At 33.6% G+C, this 26,354-nt stretch overlaps 1 protein-coding gene across 1 annotated transcript; it reads right to left on the reverse strand.

Moving 5' to 3' along the window:
• Nucleotides 1-1,848: 1,848 nt before the first annotated feature.
• Nucleotides 1,849-25,244, reverse strand: LOC128210794 (meiotic recombination protein REC8 homolog). The gene is made up of 18 exons (XM_052915147.1): nt 25,189-25,244; nt 24,378-24,446; nt 22,632-22,771; nt 21,689-21,767; nt 20,629-20,737; nt 20,156-20,267; nt 19,775-19,896; nt 19,135-19,286; nt 18,298-18,442; nt 17,566-17,721; nt 8,881-8,941; nt 7,774-7,943; nt 6,971-7,097; nt 5,958-6,034; nt 5,347-5,429; nt 4,915-5,109; nt 4,401-4,516; nt 1,849-1,959 (listed from the first exon to the last, which is right to left on the reverse strand). The coding sequence occupies exons 1-18, from the start codon at nt 25,242-25,244 to the stop codon at nt 1,883-1,885; spliced, it is 2,046 nt and encodes a 681-aa protein (XP_052771107.1). The 3' UTR covers nt 1,849-1,882.
• Between the last annotated feature and the right edge of the window lie 1,110 nt (nt 25,245-26,354).

Here is a 26,354-nt window from a genome sequence, read left to right on the forward strand (position 1 = left end):
AGTAATCCGATTAGCTACATCTATCTTTGATCCAAAATATTGAATACAAGCCGTGGTGATGGACAACTTATTAAACCTTTTTTTCTTCATTTTATTCAACAAAAATAACTATAAAATTGCACATGTATAATGATGATAAAATGTGTATATCAATTAATACTTTAACACTCTTTCTATGCTTAATACATTTTAGTCACAACGAAAAAGCAGATATGAAACTTAACATGATCAAGTGAATATTTACATTGGAAGAAACATGATCAAATGAATATACTAACTTACACAATAACAGTATTTTTTCTAGGCTAAAGCACAAACTTGAACATATTAAAATGTAAAAATTAACAAGGCTTAGTGAGTGTTAACAATGTAAACAGTATCAACAAAACACTTCACATTTATACAGTGAAAATCATGTAAACTATGAAACAGGGATTGAAATGAGTTATTTTCTATGAGCCAAATCTCATATACAAAAAAGTGGTTTAATGTAGAGGTCATGTTTTCAAATATTGGTATAAATATTTGCTTGAACACAAAATTGTGGAAAAATGCCATATATATTTTCATTAGTGTTATTTTTAAAGCATATCATGCATTATGTATGTAGAATAACGATGTAATTGTGCATTAAAATGTAAATAAAACATGAATAGTCTGGATTGCATCTGACAGCAGTAAAACGTCAACATGGCACATAACAGAACAATTAACTATAAACACATTTTAAACAAGTTAACATTAAATATTCATTATGTAGGGGCTCTTACAGCTGATAATTGTAAATCTTAAAAAATTGCCATGATTCATATGCCCAAAGCAGGGTTAAAGTGGTTAGACTCAGTTTAAAATTATAAAATGACACATAAAGGCATTTTCAATTTATATTTATTTTCAAGGTACTGCTTTTGATTCAAATGTCTGAGCAAAAACTACTTTTACAACTGTACAATAGTTAAAGCTAAAAGCTCTCAACCCTGATTTCAAGATTAGTCCTGAAATTTAGAACCTGTTTTGCCATCATGATCAATGTGTACGAAAAATATACTAACAAGGCTAAAACATTTTCATATATAATTTAATACAAATAAGGCCGCAATCAACAACTATATAGTTTGGCGTTTCCCTACACAATTATTTTTATTAGCAGAGGTTATTTTCTCTTCTTTTTTTCTTTAATACAGATTTAAAGGGTTTTGGATGTAAAAAAAAACCCACGCCAACCTAGCTTCCACCTAAATGTGGCTCGGGGGAATGCCAAACAACAGATTTGATGATTGTGGCCTAAATAACAAACTAACAAGAGTAAATCAACAAACTTAACATTCAAACATTTAAAACAGCAAACAATAAAAACAATGTTAAAAGTATAGTTACATCTAGTTTCTGTTAATGAACTGTTTAACACACAATTCTTCAGCAAGGCACTTACTTGCCGGGTACAGGTACAGAATCTGACTGTTACTTCAGTAAATGAACAAATATATATGAACTCCTCTCTGTTTAAATTAAATGACACATGTATAACCATGTCAACATTGCTTATTGGTGCTCATTAAAAATATTATATAATAAAATAAAAGAATACTTCAAGAATAAGACATTTATACATGAGAAATAATTATCAAATATAAAAAGTATAATCTAAAACATCTTGTGAAGATAAAGGGGCTATGTCTAATATATCAGCTGATGGTCAGAATCATATATGGAATGTGTCAACTCTAAAAGGCGTTTTCTGACATTCAATTCTACAAGGAGTATTTTTTCTCTCTTCTGCAAGGCTATTTTGACTTTTTATTCTGTAAGGCGTATTTTGACTGTCTCTCCTGCAAAGCTGTTTGAATAGCCCCATATTGCAGCTTGTTTATATGTTTGTTTTCTATTCTGCAAGGCGTATTTGGATTTCCCCATAGCTCTCATCCTGAGTGGCTTTGATTCGTCTACGGGCACACAACTCTGTAAAAAAGATGAAATAGTCGTTTCTAAACAATTTTGAAACTAGATCAAGAAGATTTCGCCATTGACTAGAATGATGTTTTGAAAACAAACGTTTTGAAGGCAAACGTTACTTGTATATTTAAAAAAGGAGATAAGTCTATCCCTGGAAATTATAGACCAGTTTCATTGACATCCTGTATCTGTAAAATTTTAGAAAGGCTTGTAAGAGAAAAGCTTGTTGCGCATTTGGATTATAATAACTTGCTGTCTGACTGTCAGTTCGGTTTTATGAAGAATAGAAATACAGTGTTGCAGCTCTTGTCGGTGCTTGAAGAGTGGACAGAAGCAATAGACAATGATATTCAAGTTGATACAATATATTTAGACTTCCAGAAAGCCTTCGATTCAGTACCACACAGAAAACTGTTACAGAAAGTTGAAGCTTACGGTATATCAGGAAATCTATTGAAGTGGCTAGGAAATTTTCTATCAAATAGACTGCAGCGTGTCAATGTAAATGGATGTACCTCAAAATGGAGTAAAGTACTATCTGGTATTCCACAAGGATCTATTTTAGGTCCGATATTGTTTATTATCTTCGTTAATGATATACCAGAAGTTTTAAGAGGACTGTGTAAGCTTTTTGCAGATGATTGCAAGGTTTATAGTGAGATAAGATCTAAAGAGGATCAAGACCAACTTCAAAATGACATTGACAATTTGTGTGAGTGGAGTAGCAAGTGGCTGCTTAAATTCAACATAGTTAAGTGTAAAGTAGTGACATATGGTAATGAAAAATTGATAAATACTTATACAATGAGTGATACAAATGGTGAGACTCACGAACTGACTAGAGATAATCAAGAGAGAGACTTGGGAATATTATTCACATCAAATTTGAACTTTGATCAACACATAAACAATATAGCTAAAAAGCAAATAGTATAATTGGTTTAGTTAGAAGAAAGTTTACGTACATGAACAAGGACCTATTCTTAACTCTGTACAAGGCACTGATAAGATCACATTTGGATTATGGAAAATTAGTTTATTACCCTACAACAAAGAGGTGTAAGCAGATCATAGAGAATGTCCAACGCAGAGCTACAAGATTTGTTCCTGAGCTAAAAGGGTTGACGTATGAAGAACGTTTGTGTGAATTAAATCTTACAACTCTCGAATACCGACGTAAAAGATATGATATAATCCAGGTTTACAAAATAGTGCACAATATTGACAACATTGATATAAATAATTTCTTCACATTTGCTGAAAATGTTGGGACCAGAGGACATAATCTAAAACTGAATCAGAGACAAGCCAAGAAAGGAAGAAGAATGAATGCATTTGGAATAAGAACAGTTTCTACTTGGAATAATTTACCAGGAGAACTGGTTAATAGCACAACATTGCTTACATTTAAAACAAATCTCGATAAGCTTTGGCGACCCAACCGCTTTGACATATCATCAATATACTAAGACAAAGTTACTGAGATACAAACCCGGAAGTGGAGACAGTTTACTGAAGAAGATGCAAGGGTATCTATTTAGCCTTCGGGGCTATAAAATTGCCCTTACAGACCAAGTAAGACCAAGTAAGAAAGTGATCTGTATTAGCTGGGAGTAAGATTATTATTGGTCCCAGGTTTTATGCACAGTTTGACAGACTGCATGGAATATATGTGCCAATAGCAAAATCTGTACATCTGAAATTCAGTTTTGTACAGTTGTTAGTGATATATTTCTAAAATATATTTTTTTACTTGCTATGGAGATGTTTTAACATCAATGTTTTTATAAAAATATAATTTCATTTTATTTCATGCTTTCCAGCGATATGTATATTGAAATATACATTTGATTATATCACAATAGACTCACTGTTTGAAACAGCAAGTTTATTGGAATATAATTTTACTGTTTTCTCATATTTAACCAGTTTCATTGTTTAAAAAGTAACATGCCAGATAAAATGCAATGACATAGTTATTAAATTTCATTTCCAGTATGACGTCAATTGCTTGAAAACTCATGTGTTTTTTTCTATATAATATTAATTATATTTTGTTTATGTCAGTGTAAGATTGCAATTTATATCCCCTCGTGAACACAAAATATAAAGCCACTCGTTGAATATTTCTTTTGGTGCTCACTCGGTGAAATCTATCGCTTTAAACTGAAACAGTTATCCGCCAATGAATCAGTGTGCTTTAAGTGTTGGTTACCTTTTCAAAAGGCTATTCATTTTAAAAAGTATGCAAGTTTCGCAAAATTGAGTTAAACAAATTAAGGACTAAGCTCTAAAATGGCAATTTTCACGAACCCCATAGTTTTTTTTATTTTTGAAACAGTCATTTACCAAGGACATACAAGGTTACAATTTACTAATTTAAGCAGCAAATAAAACGATATACTATTAAAATATGTTTACCATTCAGTGAGCATAAAACCACTTACCAAGGAGGCCATGGAATTTGGTGGCTGCAGTTTTCCTGTCCACCTCTTCTGGCGGACAGATGTCAGCAAACGTTGTGTAGTCCTCTTGCTCCACACCAAGTTGTTGCTCTATGGAGCTGTCAGAGGCACATGCATGGATTAAGATTAAGATAGACAAATCACCATAGAGTTTCACCATTATCAAAACCATGAATAAAAGATGAGAATATGTGTGCATGCATCTGGGTTATAAAAGTAGGGTAAAGATTTTTGTTGTTACGTCACTTACATGTAGAAGGTCATGCATTATTTTGAACTCATTTATTGTGCGTTACAATGTTGTATAAAATGTTACACTATTTTCAAGTCGGAAATTATGCTGGATAAAGAAACTATTCCATCATCCTCAATGCAGGCATCAAAATGATTAAAAATATCTGATGTTTCAAAATCAAGGCTGAGAAAACAACAGAATGACAAGATGTGTATAAGATTTAATATTTTCTGATGGTCTGTGATTAACAACTCAGTTTACCTGATCATGTCCATCAGGAAGCCTGTATCTGCAACCTCCTCCCGTATGGGCACCGCAATGAAAGGAAACAGTGGCTCTTCAACGACATCAAACAGCACCCGACTGCCCGTCGAAGATGTGTGGAAAGAACTGACAGAGGGGGTTTGGGTGGGAACATCCTCAAAAATCGGCTGGGAAGTGGAGAGTGTCCTACGCCTGGGGACAAGAATATTGGAGCATATTTAGTACTAGGACAGATCGAGGAGACAAACTGTATCCAACTGAGGTGACTCAACTCAGTGATCTAGGCATCAACTTTTCTCAAGAATTGTCTGGACATTCAAGTGCACATTAGGGAAAAATCACAAAGAGTGCTTTGGGAGTCATGAGTAAAAAAATAACTTAGAAAGCAATAAAATGAGAATTACTTGTGATTGTTCACAATACACTCACTTTGTGGAGGTCCTTGTCCGCTCTCCTTCCTGTGTGGACTTTTCCATGTCTGTCAGGGAAATGTCTCCTATCCTCGCCCCAGACTGGCAAAAAGGTGAAGTGTAATATGAGAAAAATTACATTACTAAGTTATACTTACATACAAAGTTGTTGTTTTTTAAATTTGATTATCAAACAGAGTCATCCTTAAAGGTGCACAATATAGGCTGATGCAAAAATTATTTATATTTTTATAAAGCGCATTATATAAATCATCAGTTTAACTCATTTGGTTTATGATTTGTTAAAGATGATAATGCATGAAAAAAATATAATTTTTTATGCATCAACCAATATTGTGCACCTTTTTAAAAACTTCTGTTTACAATGAACTTGCCCAAAACGCAAAATTATACCTGTGTAGTAACTTCTGGCAAGCAATTGTCACTGGAAATCATGATGATGAGAATTGATGGTAAATGATTGCATGATAAGAAATAGATCTACTACTCATAACATGAACGGTTTTAATCAATCCCTCTATTTTTAATTTTACCTTTTTTGCAATGCTGAACAATATGAAATGCCATGTATCAGATGTGTAATAACATGAACCAATTTAACGAAACTACCTCGGACAATGATGCGATCTTTCTCATTTCCTCAATGGACTTGTCAACACTTGATCGTTTCCTGCCACGTTTTGGCTCTGCAAGAATAAGAATGCCTTACAATATCCATGGAAAGATCTAATAAGAACTAATGAGTAATAAAGTTAACTTTATCATAACTAAATAACATTCACTTTTGGCACTAGAAATAGACAAGAAAACCTATTCAGGTTTTATCATCAACATGGATCCACCAGAAGCACAGTCTTCGTCGTAACTGGGTTGCCCGAAGCCCGGGACAAGTAAATACTGTTTCGGACAAGTCAAAATAACCAGGTGGTTGCCCGAACCGGCAAGGGCATTTTTCCGAAATTCCTCCGTTTTAATAATTTCTTCAGCAACAATTCACTAATCCTGCATGAACGTTCATATATTTACGCATGAATTGGTGACGTCACAGTATTCCGCGTCTAAGCGTCTGAATTTAAAGTACTTTGAGGCTTATGATGAAGATGATGACTGAGAGATGACTCAAGACCTTGTTTTCAATTTGCTGTTATCCTTGAGTGAATAAATGAACACTACAATTTGATTTTTATTGTTGTTGTTTTTTAAATTAATTTGGGCAAGTAAAACTGCTTCTGGGCAAGTGGTTTTCTTTAATCACTTGCCGAATGGACAAGTACTGAAAAAAAATTAGGCAAAGACTGGAAGCACTAGCATACTGATTCATACATGCACAGCACACATAATCTCATTTCAATAGAAAGATATTCTAATACAAATGCCTCAAAAGGATGTTAACGGTTTTCTGTTGCTGCTTTTCGAGTGAAAAAGACATTTTTTTTAATTAATGGCAGAGAGTTAAGAGTTTATGACCACACTGCCTCTGTCAAAGACATCTACTATCAATGTATCTACCTTTAATTCTTTTTTATGAAAAAAACCATCAAACAACGACAACAAAAAGACAAACTAAAAACAGTGCACATTGAAACATTACATGTAAGTGACAAAACGAGACACAATTTTACCATGTGGAGGTGGGGCCATGACTGGAGATAGCTGCGCCTGCAGTAAGCTTGTCTCATCCACTCTCAACAGTCGACTGTTCTCATCAACAAGTGACAAGCCTTCAACCAGGGAGTGCTGCTCAGGCGGCTGCCAAGAAAGACTATATATTATATAATATTAAATCATCACATGCAGTCAGATGACTTGTCTGTGACTATAGAGACATGGTCCCTCTGATTATGAAGTCAATGAAGTCAAACGAATCAGATACTAGAGTAGATCATAGAAACTAGTCTTTGTCATAAAAAGATCTGTTTTGATATTGGTAAAAAAATACTATATTTAAGTCTTTTGAATTTCTCATTGTGTCTTGTGACTTCTTTGGTTTAATATAGAACATTTAAGGAAAAGTTAATACTAGCCTGTAAAATACTGAACAAAAGAGTTTATGAAGTATCATTTCTCCTAGCTGTATGAATTAGAAGTAAAAGTCTCAAGTATGCTGTGTAAGACACATACAGTTTTTGCACTGGTGTCCATTGGACAACCCACTTACAAATTTTAGGAATCTAACTGAATCAAGGTGTCCAATGCATGGATAATATCATGAGAAGTATGTAAATAAAAGATTATTACATAATCAAAACTACTTGTAAGAGAGCTTGAAGTTTCAGAAACTTTTGAAAATACTTAAAATAGGTCCCGAATTTGGATTCAGCATGTTCTTTTTTTAATGTCATTCTTTGCCTTAGCTTGCAGTATAACTGACTACCAAGCTCCGAAATATAATTGTCTTGAAGTATCTATTTACTGTAATCAGTACCTGTAGTGTTTCCTGGGGTATCCCTGCCTGCTGCATTTGTTCAATCTCAAGTTGGATTTCGGGGATCTCATGTGGGGGGGTCACAGCATGAGACAACAGATTCTCCGGGATGTTGCGTCGAAACACAGCCGTCTTTTTCCACATTGACAGCCATGGCTCTTTGTGAAGGGCTGAGAAGTGGACCAATTTTCTCATTACTTTCAAATATTATTTCTTACACCAGCAGTAACAAAACACCTGGGAATCAAGCCCAAAATGATGTCAATTTATACTTATGTAATAACTTGTATTTAATGCTTGAAAAAATAAACAAAACAGTGACGGGCAGTTAACAGAAGATATCCATTTCCAAAACAATGAAACAAAATTAGCAAGTGGAAAGACCTGGGCCAGCATTCATGAAACATCTAGAAGTCATTTCTTAAGTCAATATACTACACTTCCAAAATACTGATTTAAAGCTGCACTCTCACAGATTGAACGTTTTGACAACTTTTTTATTTTTTTGTCTTTAACCAGCCAATTTTTGCGAAAATCCATGGAAACCAGTTATATAAGAATGCTGACAAAAATTAGATCGCAGATTTTTATATTTAAGTTGAAAAATTGATGTTTTGTGCATTTTTCTTAAACCGTTAGTAACAGTTTAAGCCATAAAACATTAATTTTCGGAAATATGAAAATCTATGATCTGATTTTTTGTCCGCAATCTTTTATCATTGGTTTGCAGATATTTATGCAAAAGAATGCTCTTTCCAAGACAAAAAACAAGAGTGAAGCTTTAAGGAAAAGTCCAATTAACATAAAAATGTGTATTTTCATTAAAGGTATTGAAAATACTTCAGTTAACAGATAACATAAAAATTCATTAGTTATGATATTATATGATAAGTGAGATACTTTACCTAAGAAAATGAGTTAAGTTAGGAACTGACTTGAGATGCTTCAGAACTTGCCTGTGACCATCTTGATGATGAAGATATGCCAATGATATTACCTATATATTATACTGTATTATATAATCGATCAATGGCATAATCATACAGCCAATCATTAAGTATATCTAACAAAACAGTTTGTCCACTGCTAGAAATGTGAGCACCATACCTTTATCTGCAGATTTGGCCAGCAGCTCATTTGCATCTGTTCCTTTGAAATCCTTCAACACCTTGAACAAAAAGGATTCCATCGACTACTAATTAAACTGTAACTATCTTACAAATGTGCCGCAAGAGGACGGCGCATAGGCTCATTCACTTTTATTAGTTAATAAGAAAAAGATGGTAAATATTAAATCATATCCAAAAACCCATACGGCCCCTGAGGACAAACACAATATTTACAAATATTTACAATGTAATATACACACACATGCTTTGTAGAAGGCACATAATAATTATTTTAACAATCCTCTAAAGAAAACAATACTTTATATAAATAGCAAGTTGTTAATAAAGGGGCACAACTCAACAGTTTTTACTTAGCTACATATTATGTGTTATGTCACTTGTAACACTATGTTTCATCTTATGAATAGCTTCAACATTATTTTAGTTTGGATAACTTCTGGATGCTTTTCTTTGACAAACAGAGAAACAAATAAGTATGGATGTGTTCATGTGTAATCGGATGATTTTTCTTTTGAGTACTTTTCAAGTATATAATTTCAAACAAAAAGAATTTCAAGTCAACATGGAAGATTTGTTTAAAGTGTAAACACTTCAAGACAGCTCATGTATGGTTCTATAATGTAAGAGCTTACAGATGGCTCTATGATGTTAGAGCTAACAAGTGATTTTATAATGTGAGAGCTTACAAATGGTTCTGTATTAGAGCTTACCTACAAATGGTTCTATAATTTGAGAGCTTATAATTGGTTCTGTTTTGTCAGAGCTTATGAATGGCTTTACAATATTAGTTCTTACAACTCATAAGCTCTGACAAAACAAAACTATTATGTTAGAGCTTATATACATGGTTCAATAACATTAGAGCTTACAAATGGTTCTATAATGTTAGAGCTTACAAATGGTTCTATAATGTTAGGGCTTACAAATGGTTCTATAATGTTAGGGCTTACAAATGGTTCTATAATGTTAGGGCTTACAAATGGTTCTATAATGTTAGAGCTTACAAATGGTTCTATAATGTTAGGGCTTACAAATGGTTCTATAATGTTAGGGCTTACAAATGGTTCTATAATGTTAGGGCTTACAAATCGAGGGGTGAAAGCGAAAAGGTTCTATCTTCTTCTTTATTTAATGTCACTTAGAACCTTTTCGCTTTCACCCCTTAAAATGGTTCTATCATAAATGTGAGGGCTTACAAATGGTTCTATAATGTTAGAGCTTACAAATGGTTCTATAATGTTAGGGCTTACAAATAGTTTTATAATGTTAGGGCTTACAAATGGTTCTATAATGTTAGGGCTTACAAATGGTTCTATAATGTTAGGGCTTACAAATGGTTCTATAATGTTAGAGCTTACAAATGGTTCTATAATGTTTGAGCTTACAAATGGTTCTATAATGTTAGGGCTTACAAATGTTTTTATAATGTTAGGGCTTTCTAATGGTTCTATAATGTTAGAGCTTACAAATGGTCCTATAATGTTAGGGCTTACAAATGGTTCTATAATGTTAGGGCTTACAAATGGTTCTATCATAAATGTGAGGGTTTACAAATGGTTCTATAATGTTAGGGCTTACAAATGGTTCTATAATGTTAGAGCTTACAAATGGTTCTATAATGTTAGAGCTTACAAATGGTTCTATAATGTTAGGGCTTACAAATGGTTCTATAATGTTAGGGTTTACAAATGGTTCTATAATGTTAGGGCTTACAAATCGAGGGGTGAAAGCGAAAAGGTTCTATCTTCTTCTTTATTTAATGTCACTTAGAACCTTTTCGCTTTCACCCCTTAAAATGGTTCTATCATAAATGTGAGGGCTTACAAATGGTTCTATAATGTTAGAGCTTACAAATGGTTCTATAATGTTAGGGCTTACAAATGGTTCTATAATGTTAGGGCTTACAAATGGTTCTATAATGTTAGGGCTTACAAATGGTTCTATAATGTTAGGGCTTACAAATGGTTCTATAATGTTAGAGCTTACAAATGGTTCTATAATGTTTGAGCTTACAAATGGTTCTATAATGTTAGGGCTTACAAATGTTTTTATAATGTTAGGGCTTTCTAATGGTTCTATAATGTTAGAGCTTACAAATGGTCCTATAATGTTAGGGCTTACAAATGGTTCTTACAAATGGTTCTATCATAAATGTGAGGGCTTACAAATGGTTCTATAATGTTAGGGCTTACAAATGGTTCTTACAAATGGTTCTATCATAAATGTGAGGGCTTACAAATGGTTCTTTAATGTTAGGGCTTACAAATGGTTCTTACAAATGGTTCTATCATAAATGTGAGGGCTTACAAATGGTTCTATAATGTTAGGGCTTACAAATGGTTCTATAATGTTAGGGCTTACAAATGGTTCTATAATGTTAGGGCTTACAAATGGTTCTATAATGTTAGAGCTTACAAATGGTTCTTTAATGTTAGAGCTTACAAATGGTTCTTACAAATGGTTCTATCATAAATGTGAGGGCTTACAAATAGTTTTATAATGTTAGGGCTTACAAATGGTTCTATAATGTTAGGGCTTACAAATGGTTCTATAATGTTAGAGCTTACAAATGGTTCTATAATGTTAGGGCTTACAAATGGTTCTTACAAATGGTTCTATCATAAATGTGAGGGCTTACAAATGGTTCTATAATGTTAGGGCTTACAAATGGTTCTATAATGTTAGGGCTTACAAATGGTCCTATAATGTTAGGGCTTACAAATGGTTCTATAATGTTAGGGCTTACAAATGGTTCTATAATGTTAGAGCTTACAAATGGTTCTATAATGTTAGGGCTTACAAATGGTTCTATAATGTTAGGGCTTACAAATGGTTCTATAATGTTAGGGCTTACAAATGGTTCTATCATAAATGTGGGCTTACAAATGGTTCTATAATGTTAGGGCTTACAAATGGTTCTTAAATGTTAGAGCTTACAAATGGTCCTATAATGTTAGGGCTTACAAATGGTTCTATAATGTTAGGGCTTACAAATGGTTCTATAATGTTAGGGCTTACAAATGGTTCTATAATGTAAGGGCTTACAAATGGTTCTATAATGTTAGGGCTTACAAATGGTTCTATAATGTTAGAGCTTACAAATGGTTCTATAATGTTAGGGCTTACAAATGGTTCTATAGTGTTAGAGCTTACAAATGGTTCTTTAATGTTAGAGCTTACAAATGGTTCTTACAATGGTTCTATCATAAATGTGAGGGCTTACAAATAGTTTTATAATGTTAGGGCTTACAAATGGTTCTATAATGTTAGGGCTTACAAATGGTTCTATAATGTTAGAGCTTACAAATGGTTCTATAATGTTAGGGCTTACAAATGGTTCTTACAAATGGTTCTATCATAAATGTGAGGGCTTACAAATGGTTCTATAATGTTAGGGCTTACAAATGGTTCTATAATGTTAGGGCTTACAAATGGTTCTATAATGTTAGGGCTTACAAATGGTTCTATAATGTTAGGGCTTACAAATGGTTCTATAATGTTAGAGCTTACAAATGGTTCTATAATGTTAGGGCTTACAAATGGTTCTATAGTGTTAGGGCTTACACATGGTTCTATAATGTTAGGGCTTACAAATGGTTCTATAATGTTAGGGCTTACAAATGGTCCTATAATGTTAGGGCTTACAAATGGTTCTATAATGTTAGGGCTTACAAATGGTCCTATAATGTTAGGGCTTACAAATGGTCCTATAATGTTAGAGCTTACAAATGGTTCTATAATGTTAGGGCTTACAAATGGTCCTATAATGTTAGGGCTTACAAATGGTTCTATAATGTTAGGGCTTACAAATGGTTCTATAATGTTAGGGCTTACAAATGGTTGTATAATGTTAGGGCTTACAAATGGTTGTATAATGTTAGAGCTTACAAATGGTCCTATAATGTTAGGGCTTACAAATGGTTCTATAATGTTAGGGCTTACAAATGGTCCTATAATGTTAGGGCTTACAAATGGTTCTTAAATGTTTGAGCTTACAAATGGTTCTATAATGTTAGGGCTTACAAATGGTTCTTAAATGTTAGAGCTTACAAATGGTTCTTAAATGTTAGAGCTTACAAATGGTTCTATCATAAATGTGAGGGCTTACAAATGGTTCTTAAATGTTAGGGCTTACATATGGTTCTTAAATGTTAGAGCTTACAAATGGTTCTATAATGTTAGAGCTTACAAATGGTTCTATAATGTTAGGGCTTACAAATGGTTCTATCATAAATGTGGGCTTACAAATGGTTCTATAATGTTAGGGCTTACAAATGGTTCTTAAATGTTAGAGCTTACAAATGGTCCTATAATGTTAGGGCTTACAAATGGTTCTATAATGTTAGGGCTTACAAATGGTTCTATAATGTTAGGGCTTACAAATGGTTCTATAATGTAAGGGCTTACAAATGGTTCTATAATGTTAGGGCTTACAAATGGTTCTATAATGTTAGAGCTTACAAATGGTTCTATAATGTTAGGGCTTACAAATGGTTCTATAGTGTTAGGGCTTACAAATGGTTCTATAATGTTAGAGCTTACAAATGGTTCTATGTTAGGGCTTACAAATGGTTCTTAAATGTTAGAGCTTACAAATGGTTCTTAAATGTTAGAGCTTACAAATGGTTCTATCATAAATGTGAGGGCTTACAAATGGTTCTTAAATGTTAGGGCTTACAAATGGTTCTTAAATGTTAGAGCTTACAAATGGTTCTTAAATGTTAGAGCTTACAAATGGTTCTATAATGTTAGGGCTTACAAATGGTTCTATCATAAATGTGAGGGTTTACAAATGGTTCTATAATGTTAGGGCTTACAAATCGAGGGGTGAAAGCGAAATGGTTCTATCTTCTTCTTTATTTAATGTCACTTAGAACCTTTTCGCTTTCACCCCTTAAAATGGTTCTATCATAAATGTGAGGGCTTACAAATGGTTCTATAATGTTAGAGCTTACAAATGGTTCTATAATGTTAGGGCTTACAAATAGTTTTATAATGTTAGGGCTTACAAATGGTTCTATAATGTTAGGGCTTACAAATGGTTCTATAATGTTAGGGCTTACAAATGGTTCTATAATGTTAGAGCTTACAAATGGTTCTATAATGTTTGAGCTTACAAATGGTTCTATAATGTTAGGGCTTACAAATGTTTTTATAATGTTAGGGCTTTCTAATGGTTCTATAATGTTAGAGCTTACAAATGGTCCTATAATGTTAGGGCTTACAAATGGTTCTTACAAATGGTTCTATCATAAATGTGAGGGCTTACAAATGGTTCTATAATGTTAGGGCTTACAAATGGTTCTTACAAATGGTTCTATCATAAATGTGAGGGCTTACAAATGGTTCTTTAATGTTAGGGCTTACAAATGGTTCTTACAAATGGTTCTATCATAAATGTGAGGGCTTACAAATGGTTCTATAATGTTAGGGCTTACAAATGGTTCTATAATGTTAGGGCTTACAAATGGTTCTATAATGTTAGGGCTTACAAATGGTTCTATAATGTTAGAGCTTACAGATGGTTCTTTAATGTTAGGGCTTACAAATGGTTCTTACAAATGGTTCTATCATAGATGTGAGGGCTTACAAATGGTTCTATAATGTTAGGGCTTACAAATGGTTCTATAATGTTAGGGCTTACAAATGGTTCTATAATGTTAGAGCTTACAAATGGTTCTATAATGTTAGGGCTTACAAATGGTTCTTACAAATGGTTCTATCATAAATGTGAGGGCTTACAAATGGTTCTATAATGTTAGGGCTTACAAATGGTTCTATAATGTTAGGGCTTACAAATGGTTCTATAATGTTAGGGCTTACAAATGGTTCTATAATGTTAGGGCTTACAAATGGTTCTATAATGTTAGAGCTTACAAATGGTTCTATAATGTTAGGGCTTACAAATGGTTCTATAGTGTTAGGGCTTACAAATGGTTCTATAATGTTAGGGCTTACAAATGGTTCTATAATGTTAGGGCTTACAAATGGTCCTATAATGTTAGGGCTTACAAATGGTTCTATAATGTTAGGGCTTACAAATGGTCCTATAATGTTAGGGCTTACAAATGGTCCTATAATGTTAGAGCTTACAAATGGTTCTATAATGTTAGGGCTTACAAATGGTCCTATAATGTTAGGGCTTACAAATGGTTCTATAATGTTAGGGCTTACAAATGGTTCTATAATGTTAGGGCTTACAAATGGTTGTATAATGTTAGGGCTTACAAATGGTTGTATAATGTTAGAGCTTACAAATGGTCCTATAATGTTAGGGCTTACAAATGGTTCTATAATGTTAGGGCTTACAAATGGTCCTATAATGTTAGGGCTTACAAATGGTTCTTAAATGTTAGAGCTTACAAATGGTTCTATAATGTTAGGGCTTACAAATGGTTCTTAAATGTTAGAGCTTACAAATGGTTCTTAAATGTTAGAGCTTACAAATGGTTCTATCATAAATGTGAGGGCTTACAAATGGTTCTTAAATGTTAGGGCTTACAAATGGTTCTTAAATGTTAGAGCTTACAAATGGTTCTATAATGTTAGAGCTTACAAATGGTTCTATAATGTTAGGGCTTACAAATGGTTCTATCATAAATGTGGGCTTACAAATGGTTCTATAATGTTAGGGCTTACAAATGGTTCTTAAATGTTAGAGCTTACAAATGGTTCTTAAATGTTACCACTTACAAATGGTCCTATAATGTTAGGGCTTACAAATGGTTCTATAATGTTAGGGCTTACAAATGGTTCTATAATGTTAGGGCTTACAAATGGTTCTATAATGTTAGGGCTTACAAATGGTTCTATAATGTTAGGGCTTACAAATGGTTCTATAATGTTAGAGCTTACAAATGGTTCTATAATGTTAGGGTTTACAAATGGTTCTATAGTGTTAGGGCTTACAAATGGTTCTATAATGTTAGAGCTTACAAATGGTTCTATGTTAGGGCTTACAAATGGTTCTTAAATGTTAGAGCTTACAAATGGTCCTATAATGTTAGAGCTTACAAATGGTTCTTACAAATGGTTCTATCATAAATGTGAGGGCTTACAAATGGTTCTATAGTGTTAGGGCTTACAAATGGTTCTATAATGTTAGAGCTTACAAATGGTTCTATAATGTTAGGGCTTACAAATGGTTCTATAGTGTTAGGGCTTATAAATGGTTCTATAATGTTAGGGCTTACAAATGGTCCTATAATGTTAGAGCTTACAAATGGTTCTTAAATGTTAGAGCTTACAAATGGTTCTTTAATGTTAGGGCTTACAAATGGTTCTTAAATGTTAGAGCTTACAAATGGTTCTATAATGTTAGAGCTTACAAATGGTTCTATAATGTTAGGGCTTACAAAGGTTCTATAATGTTAGAGCTTACAAATGGTTTTATAATGTGAGGGCTTACAAATGGTTCAATAATGTTTGGGCTTACAAATGGTTTTATAATGTTAGGGCTTACAAATGGTTCTATAATGTTAGAGCTTACAAATGGTTCTATAATGTTAGAGCTTACAAATGGTTCTATAATGTTAGAGCTTACAAACGGTTCTATAATGTTAGAGCTTACAAATGGTTCTATAATGTTAGAGCTTACAAATGGTTCAATAATGTTTGGGCTTACAAATGGTTTTATAATGTTAGGGCTTACAAATGGTTCTATAATGTTAGAGCTTACAAATGGTCCTATGTTAGAGCTTACAAATGGTTCTTAAATGTTAGAGCTTACAAATGGTTCTATAATGTTAGAGCTTACAAATGGTCCTATGTTAGAGCTTACAAATGGTTCTTAAATGTTAGGGCTTACAAATGGTTCTTAAATGTTAGAGCTTACAAATGGTTCTATAATGTTAGAGCTTACAAATGGTTCTATAATGTTAGAGCTAAAGGTACAATGTTTCGCTCTGATGCATCGAAAACCAGTTTTTAACTCGCCCATTCGATTCAATACAGAAACCCCATAATTCAAATCGATCTTCATGTTAAATAATATTATGCATGTACAAAGTGACACATAATGGTATCTGCATTCTAAACAGACTTTTGTTACATGGCGTGCAATTGGTTAATAGTTAATCTGGCTTCAATCAGTAATAGAGTTTCATTCTTACTAGCCTAGTCACATGGCGCCGCCCTCATTGAAAGATGCACCTAAAATACTAAAATCAAGAGAGTGGGCACATTTTGGGCCCGCGTGGGAATGGTACAAAAAGCAACATTTAAAATTTATTTTGATGACGTTAGTTATCCAAAATCTGGCAGCTCGACTAAGCTCATGCAGCATTTGAAAAGGAATCAGGCCATCTATGTGTTCAAACTTAAAGAAAGTGAAAAAACAGCACACACTGATAACAGAAACTATTTGTGAATTAAATCTAAATGAATAACAAATCATGTTTTGTTTTTCATGTATCAATAGATTGTTTCTGTTTTGAGTGTGTGCTGCTGTTAATTAAAATTTGTTCTTGATGAAACACCGTCCTAGTTTTTCATCATTGCAATGCTTAAATATGCTTTAAATATACGATATAAATTAATATCAAATACAGCTATAAGTACATGTAAAACATGGATCAAATCGAAAAATAATCGAATTGACATGTTTGATATCAGAATCGAATCGAGCTTTAAGTGAATCGTTGCACCTCTAGTTAGAGCTTACGAATGGTTCTATAATGTTAGAGGTGGTTTCCATGTTTTCTCTCATCTTGGCTCGGGAGATTTGTGTCTCTGTATCGGCAAATGTAAGCTGTTTGCGGCGTCTTTTACTGCCTGGACTAGGGGTGACAGGAGCTAGTTCTAGCTGTAATGATTCACGCTGTAAGAAAATGTTTAAATTTAGCTATTACAATATGAAGATGTAGTTGATTTCAGGACATTTGGATTCAATTTTAAAACTACTTTAATATGTGCTTAAATAATGGTTATAATTAGGAACTACCCTGTAAACCTCTAAATAACAGATAACAATTAATCATTGATTTAGTCTGAAATCTGTATAAAAAAGAATTTCTTCACAAAACAGTGAGTAGACTGACCCAAGTGTATGTAAATGCTTGAATTATTAGCTTGAGCCATGATCATTTTATTTTTCTTCAAAATTTAAAGGAAAAAAAATCCCAATAGAAGAAGGGAGACAAATTTGATAAACAAATTGACAGGGTAAGAGGTTTTTTTTCTCCTACAGGCATTGAAAAAAGGCATTAATTAATTCACCAGTGACAGCTTTAAGGTTTTTTCTCAATTTTATGATCCACAAACTTCCAAATTTGACTGGTAAGGATCATCCCACCCCCAACCCCTGCACTGAATAAACACATTAAACCAAATGGTTCATATAAACATCTATGCGTACATTAGGTAATAATTCATAAAATATATTTTCCCTGTTTACCGGCCTGACTTGATTTTGTTGCGGGCTGCCTAACTGTGTGACACCAGGTGAAGGAGGAGCATTTCTCATCTCCGGGACCTCAGGAATTCCAGGAACTATAACACGCTCTGGGGTAAGGTTGGCTAAAGTCTGTGACAGAATCGGGCTGAAATGTTTTGATATATTATACCTCACATAAATTTGTCCCTTCTTTGTATATATAAATTTGATCGGTCTGTATATCACCGTATTTTGATGAAAATCCAGTTTTATGATGTCAGCGGTCCATATTATATTTTTGGCCGGCCCGGACCTCGCCAAAAGCGTAATATGGACCGCTGACCTCATACAATTGGTTAGTGCGGCTTGCTATTACAACACAACGGCAAAAACTTGTCGCATTAGTAAACAAAAATTAACATTCAAATTTTTCGACCTCATTGAATTGATCCACAAAAATCATCTGATTATATAGTACCGGGTATTTCCATCTTTACCCAACAAGTAACAAATTATGAGCATACATAAACATAGAGATAAAAGCCCTTCCTTAGGGGTGCTTTTAACGCTTAATAATGGAGTGTGCCGGGTTCTTAGTGGGTATCTATTTTGTCCCTTGGGCAAGGGGTTCTTCCTGTCCAGTGGCACTTAGTTTCTGGGGATGATCTAGAAAGATACATATAGCACTGTTAGTCTAGGGGTTGGGCCCCCCATGTGTTGGGATGCTGGTCGGTATATGTTCCTGCCCTTGGGGGGAAAGGCTTTTCAGACCTGTCCAGTGACACCAGAAGCTGAGAATGGTCTCCTCCTGTCCAGTGGCACCAGTAGCTAGGGGATGGTCTGGTAAGGTACACATACCTCTCAATGTTAGTCCTGGGATGAGGACCGCCATGTGCAGGGGTGCTCGTGGGCATCTGGTCTGGCCCTGGGGGGAGGGGCTCCTCCGGGACACCCAACAGCTGGGCAAGGTCTTCACCTGTCATCATGGGCAGGTCCTGCTCTTCTGGTATCTGACAAGTTAATGTACTGAAATTATTGTAAGAATTCAAAGGACACAATAGCCTATGCAAAAATGCCATTTTCCATTTTAGCTCAGTGAAGCAAGACACATTGTTAGCAAGAGTGGTGGGACTGCCATTAGTACCAAGTCTTCTGTGAAAATTTTGAAAGTTACTCCTAAAGAAGTATTCTCGTTTACATGTAAAATGTTAACAGATGGACCCTTTAAGGAATGAAAGGTTTAAAAGTGTAATATTTGAATACCTACACACTCGCAGTTATGATCAACATTAAATATTACTTCAAAGGAAACAGCCAACAGCCATGATATAACCTAGTGCAAGACGATGACAATACCTTGTTTTTAATCTTTGAAAAACAGACAAACTAATGAAGTGAAATATCCTTGTTTAAGTTCAAATTAAATGAACACTTAAGGTTTCAAGGATTTCTTTTCATAATGGCTTAAAACTGTTAAGTATTCAAGACTTGTTTTTACCTGTCTTTGTGGGGAGAGAAGAGGGTCTGTTACAAAGGAGGGCACCTCCTTCATGGTAATGTCCTCAATGCTGGACACTTGGGGTCCCTCCCCCACCCCCTGACTGCCAACCATATCATCCCCTGTAAACAATTGAGTTGCCAAAACAAATGTAAGTGAATGATTACTGAATAATCAAGATTGTTCCATTAATTTTATATCTGTAAACAATGCCCAAAGAAATGAAAGCTATTCTGAATCATATATTCAAGACATGATACTGGTGAGTGGAAAACCGAGATATTAAACTGAAGAGCAATAACCATAATCCTTGGGAAATTCACAATTTTTTTGGTTTAGTTCTTGCCAGTATCATTCAAGAGCTATTTGGCACAGCTTTACTTATTTCATCCTTGTGCTTGCGTTTTCTTGTAGGTTTAGTGCGCTTTGGATCTGCTGATGGTGGAGTGCCTGGTACAATTTCCACAGAACTGTCAAGCTTCCAGAAGTCAGTCTAAAATTATAACTGATCTTTAATTTTATGGTTTTTATATGTTATCGTTTAACACATTACTAAATCACAGTGTTTTTCTTGTCTGTAAATCTGTAATGTCTTGAACTTTTCATGCTTATTGAAACCAATGAGAATATATGTATGTAGAATACAATTTTAAGTTATTTTCTGAAGCTTAGATTCAGTAACAATACAATTGGTGAAGATAAAGCAGAATGAATACTTTACATTTTACATGACAATTGCATGAAATAGTTCTGCAATTTCAACAAACTGCACAATTACAGTTTATTATTTTGAAATCACAATAATGATGGTCCTTTAATAAACCATTGTGCTGTTACAACAAACTTAAAATTACATCTTTGACAGGGACTGCAAGAAGGGCGTCTATTTCAGCAGCTGTGAGGCCCTGGTCAAACCTATCTTCCTCTAGACTCAGAACCTCCGGAATGGTCACCAGATCTGCACTGTTTAGTACAAACACAATCAGTAGAAAATACCACAGGCTCACAACCCTAGGTTTTACATAGCCAAGATGAATTTGTGTGTTTATTGCAAAATACAGAGTACAAAATGTTTTGAAATCAGAGATTCCTTCAGGTCAATTTATAAGGTATCAATTAGTCCACAGGCAAAATATAGCAGCGCAGCTTGAATGCCTTATGCTCATCTTTTTTAAGGGTCGAAAATTTGAACAATTATTTAAGCCAGTTAATTAAGGCTTGATTTACATATGCATTGTCAGGGTTTAGCGAGGTTTTAAATAGGACCGGGTGATGCTAAAAAGGTTCAGGGTGCTATGGAGGGAAAGCGCACATTGTAGCTCTGAAGAGCTTGAACATTAAAAAATTGACAGAAACTGTTAGGAATTGTGTGTATTTTGAAGTAATATTAGGCTTCAACTGCCAAACATGTAAAATTTGTATGTATTTAAAACGTTATGATATGTTTTAATCAAAACAATGAGATATTTGACAGTATTCAGCATTTAATTCTATGAAGGCAAGTGGGTGAACATGCTGGTCTCCATAAGGGCATACGGGTGCCACCAAAAGAGGGAAGGGTGACCTCTAGAGTGTTAACAGTCAAATTGTTGACGACAGACGATTGACGTTGGCGACAGACACAGGGCGATCACAATGCACAACAATTGCACCATCAACAAAACCCTGGCTCTGACAAAAACAGATAATGCTTAAAATAGCGTGTGCTTTTAAATTCCTTTTAAGCTAACCTCTCAATTATCACTTAAAATTGAATTTGTATTAACAGACACAGACAGAAATTATTGTAGATATTTTATAAATCTGTACAAATAAAACTTGAATAATGTGATTAAACATTGCTAAAAAACTAAACAAAACTAGCGGTAGGAGACTGTAACTCATTTTGTTGTTGTAATTTGAACTTTGTCTAACTTTGGTTCTGCAAGGTTGATTTCTTGTACTTGCTTGGCAGCATGGCCTCTTACTCTGATAAAGGTGGTTGTGACATCACCTGAAATATATGTAAAACTCTAGCATTCTGATTCTCGAATGAAGGTCTTCAAAATCAGTTTCAGAAATTCAGATTTTGAGACATTAGCCTTAACTTCTACATTCATAATTTTGTCAAGTACAGTGATGAAAATTAACACAAGTCCACAAGCCCTGTACTAGTGGTAAAATGTATTCCGGGCTTGCTCAAATTATGAATTTTATTTTGCAGGGCTTGTTGAAAAAAACGATGCCAAACAATAGTATAAGAATTTTTCATATGAAAGTCTAATTTCGATGACTGCAAGTACTCAAAGTAAGCAAGACAGACTCTATAGTACCAGGCTGATACAACCTGATATTTTCCCAGTAACAGAAAATGTCTTAACAAACGGTCAAAATCTTTTTTGTTAAATTATTATTTCATTCATAAATTATACTTCTCATTGAAAGAATGATTTTTTTTACCAGCCGAAGACAATTTTTCTTGGTTTTTATCTTCAAGCAGTTGGATTTAGACCACTGTTTATTGCCAAATGGAGTTTGATCAAAATGATTGTGATTGTAGAATAAAGCTGAATACTATTATTGTGTTCATAGTTTTAAAAGACACTCAAATGCCCTAACATACAAACATTAAACATATTAATTACTACAGTTAGCTCGAGCTTGATTCAGTCATGTATTTACTTCAATTTTTAATGCACCACTTAGTGACAATTTTTGTCAAAAGGCACATAACATACCTTAATACAATTATTGAAGTTATGTCTACCCATATTTTATTAGAAAATTAAGTATGAACTTTTGTTAAGTAAATTTTCCTAATAATTTTAATTACAATCTACAAAAATTGTTAAGACCTAGTTTCTGGATCTTTTCATACCAAGTAGAAATTCTGCATGCTTTTGATGAACCAGCACAACACCGTACATGAGCTGAGCTGACAAGTACAGAGAAAAATCTAATCTCTTCCCAGATGTGCCCTGTCGAACTCTTCTCCTGATGTACTGTACAATGTCATGGCTGCAATGTCAAATAGTCTGTTTTTAATATAAGTTTTGACATATATACACATGTATGTTCAGGCTCTCCAACTGTAACATGGAAAAGTGGGAATGAAATAGGAACTTTTATGGGAGAAATTATATTCTTTTGGTGACAAGTGGCAAGAAAAAAGGAATTTGTACATCAGTTTAAAGCTGCACTCTCACAGATTGACAGTTTTTGACAACTTTTTTATTTTTTGTCTTTGAATGAGCCAAATTTTGCATAAATGTCTGAAACTGGTGATATAAGATTGCTGATAAAAGATCAGATTGCAGTTTTTAATAGTTTCACTTAAAATTGATGTCTTATGGCTAAAATTGAGCCAGTTGAGATGATGATGAGACACTCACAGTTGTTCTATTGTATGTTTCTAAATGACTGATTGAAAACACTGATGCAAAAATAAGCTGATTCTGAGATAAAATTGAAAAAGTTGTCAAATCAGTCAATCTGTGAGAGTGCAGCTTTAAGATCATTTTACAACAATTTCTATCTTAAAAAAACAATTTTGAATGTCGTATTCTCTTGATCAAATATGTGATGAAACCCATTCATGAAAAACAGCTTGAAGTTTTTGAAAGATTTATAGCTAACAGGCCATTTCAAGACAGAAATAATTCAACTGACAAGTATCTGGGAATAATAACATCAATACTCCAAGTTATATGACTTCAGACTCAAGAGGTAATTGGTGAAAAAAATAGCGAAATCTATTCACACAAAAAATGTACAAATAATAGTTTTATAACAAAAAGACAGAAAATTAGGCCTTTTCAAAAAATATGAAAATGGGAAATGCTGGATCCTGTATATATTCAATATTTTCACAAAACTGACCCTAAATTTGGCATGGCCTTGATTTAAATATTCAAAAGTGGTAAATTTTCTGAGTAGATGTCAAAAAAAAAAAAAACAATATAAAAACATGGTAAAGTATTTTGAAAACAAGAGATACTGTGTCAATTATTTGTTATGTATTTATAACCTGTAAGAGGAGTATATCTTTACCAAATGGTTGCTTAAGAAATAGGACCATTTTTCTTTATGAACATTCCATTTTTCTTTATCTTATGTACTTATGCATTGTAAATTCTGTTTACTTCCAAGGTTCTCATTAAGTTTCATTAGACCATCTCAAATAGTTAAGTAACCGACCAGCTCCTACTTGATATTCACTGCTTTTTTAAATTTGTATGTTGTTTGTGTTTTGGTCAAGTTTTTGCACAACAATAATGTACATCAAAGGTATGACAAAAAATACCTGGTATATTGAAAACAATATTGAAAACATAATTAAGACATTTCTAACTTACAACATAATCACAGATAAAGATTAAAAACACCTTATTTTATTATTTTTACAAGTGCATTCTCTCAATTATGTTGATAGAAAACTTTGTACAATATTCTTATAAAATCATTTAAGAAAAATAAGTCCACAGCAATAGATAGATCCAAGTATGATACATAACTGCTTTATAAGTAATATGGAGAATGGAGGTTCAGAAGGGTAAAACATTTTTTATGCTGCCATGTAGTTCAGCCTTGATAATCAATTGGGCTTTATAGACTAGAAACTTACCAGCTTTTCTTTACATTGATGCCTGCCACTTCTCTTCTGGTTAGTTTAGACACTTTGGTTGCAGCTAGCCTTTAAGTGGAATAATGTTTTACATTTCAATAAAAATTTAAACCGGGTTACCCCTGCAGGTTGTTTCTCTTGTCAGTCTTCAAAACACCATCATAATATCTAACTCCTTATTTGTTTTTACCAGTATCGAAAGTACAGGTCAAAAAGTATTTAAAACGAAGAAACAAATTAACTTGAAGTAGAAACAAAATATGTTGATGCGAGTAATCTGATCTGACAGTTATAAACCAACTTCAATAAATTGTGTTCTATGTCACCATTTTTTAACAGTTTACTGAAAAAGCTGCACGTCCATGTATGTTGGATTTAGATTTTTCTTATTTTCCACCATTGCTTTTACTTGCTTGCCCAATTAGTGATTGGGTAGACTGGTTATACTTGAATTATTCAGCTGGGACTTTAACTTGTCCCAGCTAAGCTTTTAAGGAAGGGCTTTATTTTGAAGGGTTCATTGTCCCATCAAATTTGAATTAAATACAGCACTTTGCACTTTTACACAACTTTAAGGGGCTTTACATTCATGTACTTCTTGCAACACAAGTGCTCTAAGAGTCTAAGGAATAAGGAGCCAAGATTAAGCTAAAATATTAAAATCAAGCAATATTTGACGTACCTCTATAAACCAAAAACAAATATAACACAATGGAAATCATTAAAATAACTTAAAATTCACATTGCATGCGCACTCAAAACTTAAATTAAAGAAAAAAAATCTAATGATGCACAATTCGATTTTAAGTACCATATCTTTCCAAACTGTCCACCCTTTTTCTGAAGAATGTCTCGGCTGTAAAACATTTTATTTTTTTTTTAAAAATCCCGCCCAAAATATAAAATCGGAAACTTTTTCTTTTTAAAGCCACGCGAAAAAGACCGAAAGAAAGAATTTACCTAAAAGAAATGTAATGGTCAAATCGCACAATTTTAATGTGATGTCGACAGCGGGTGGAAAAAATACAATTATACTTATTTTGAAAATTAAATCAACTTTTATTCAAACATTTGTATAAAAAATGTATTCACTTGATGTTTAAGGTGCTCAGGCTAGACCATTCTCAGGGGCGGATCCAGTTATTGAGTTATTGACAGTAGTGGGGGCGTTACTGACGGGCACAACCCTTCCCTCACTCAGAACCGTAATTCAAAATGATGGCGGGGGGGGGGGTACTCCTCAAATAATTATTAACAATTCCTAGACCGAAATAATGCATTTTGAGTGTGGTTTAGTACTGTTTTCTCCGATATTAACTTAAAATGTTAATTTGGACGATTTAAGTCATCCCCACCCACCCCACCCCTTGCATCCGTTAATGATTCTAATATACCGGCTATATTTATATGACGTCTTATATTCATTTCTCGATCAATATATCCATGCGGGGTTTAAAAAAACACACTTCCATCCCCTTATTGTGCACACGGAATGACGGCGACAATATAATTTGTACTGTTAGATGGTCATTTTACGGGTAAATTATTAACCTCAAGTACATGCACACTGGTCATCAATACATTTTAGGTACAGAAGAATGCTTAAATTTTGTACTTTATTATTAATCTATAATACTTGATTTACTTAAAATGGAGTCAATAATTTCATTACTTATCTATATACATACATATTCACATACATCTATAGATATTGCATAATGTGTCCACTTGCTAGAAGCCGCCACTAAGACAAATAGATGAATGTCTTATGTACTGTTCTTTCACATTATTAATCACGAGTGTTTTTAAACGAAAAAAGAAATATATTAGCGATGGCTATACTTCAAGAGTCACGAATATTCACATTAAATGTTAACACGAAGTCCGACCTAACATTTCATAATTCGAAAAAAAAACATGGTTGACACATGATGCATTTGTTTTCGGATCTATTTTGTATCAGTCTAGTAATGTCCA

The sequence above is a fragment of the Mya arenaria genome, chromosome 12, assembly GCF_026914265.1.
Source record: "Mya arenaria isolate MELC-2E11 chromosome 12, ASM2691426v1".
NCBI classification, from domain to species: Eukaryota; Metazoa; Mollusca; class Bivalvia; order Myida; family Myidae; genus Mya; species Mya arenaria.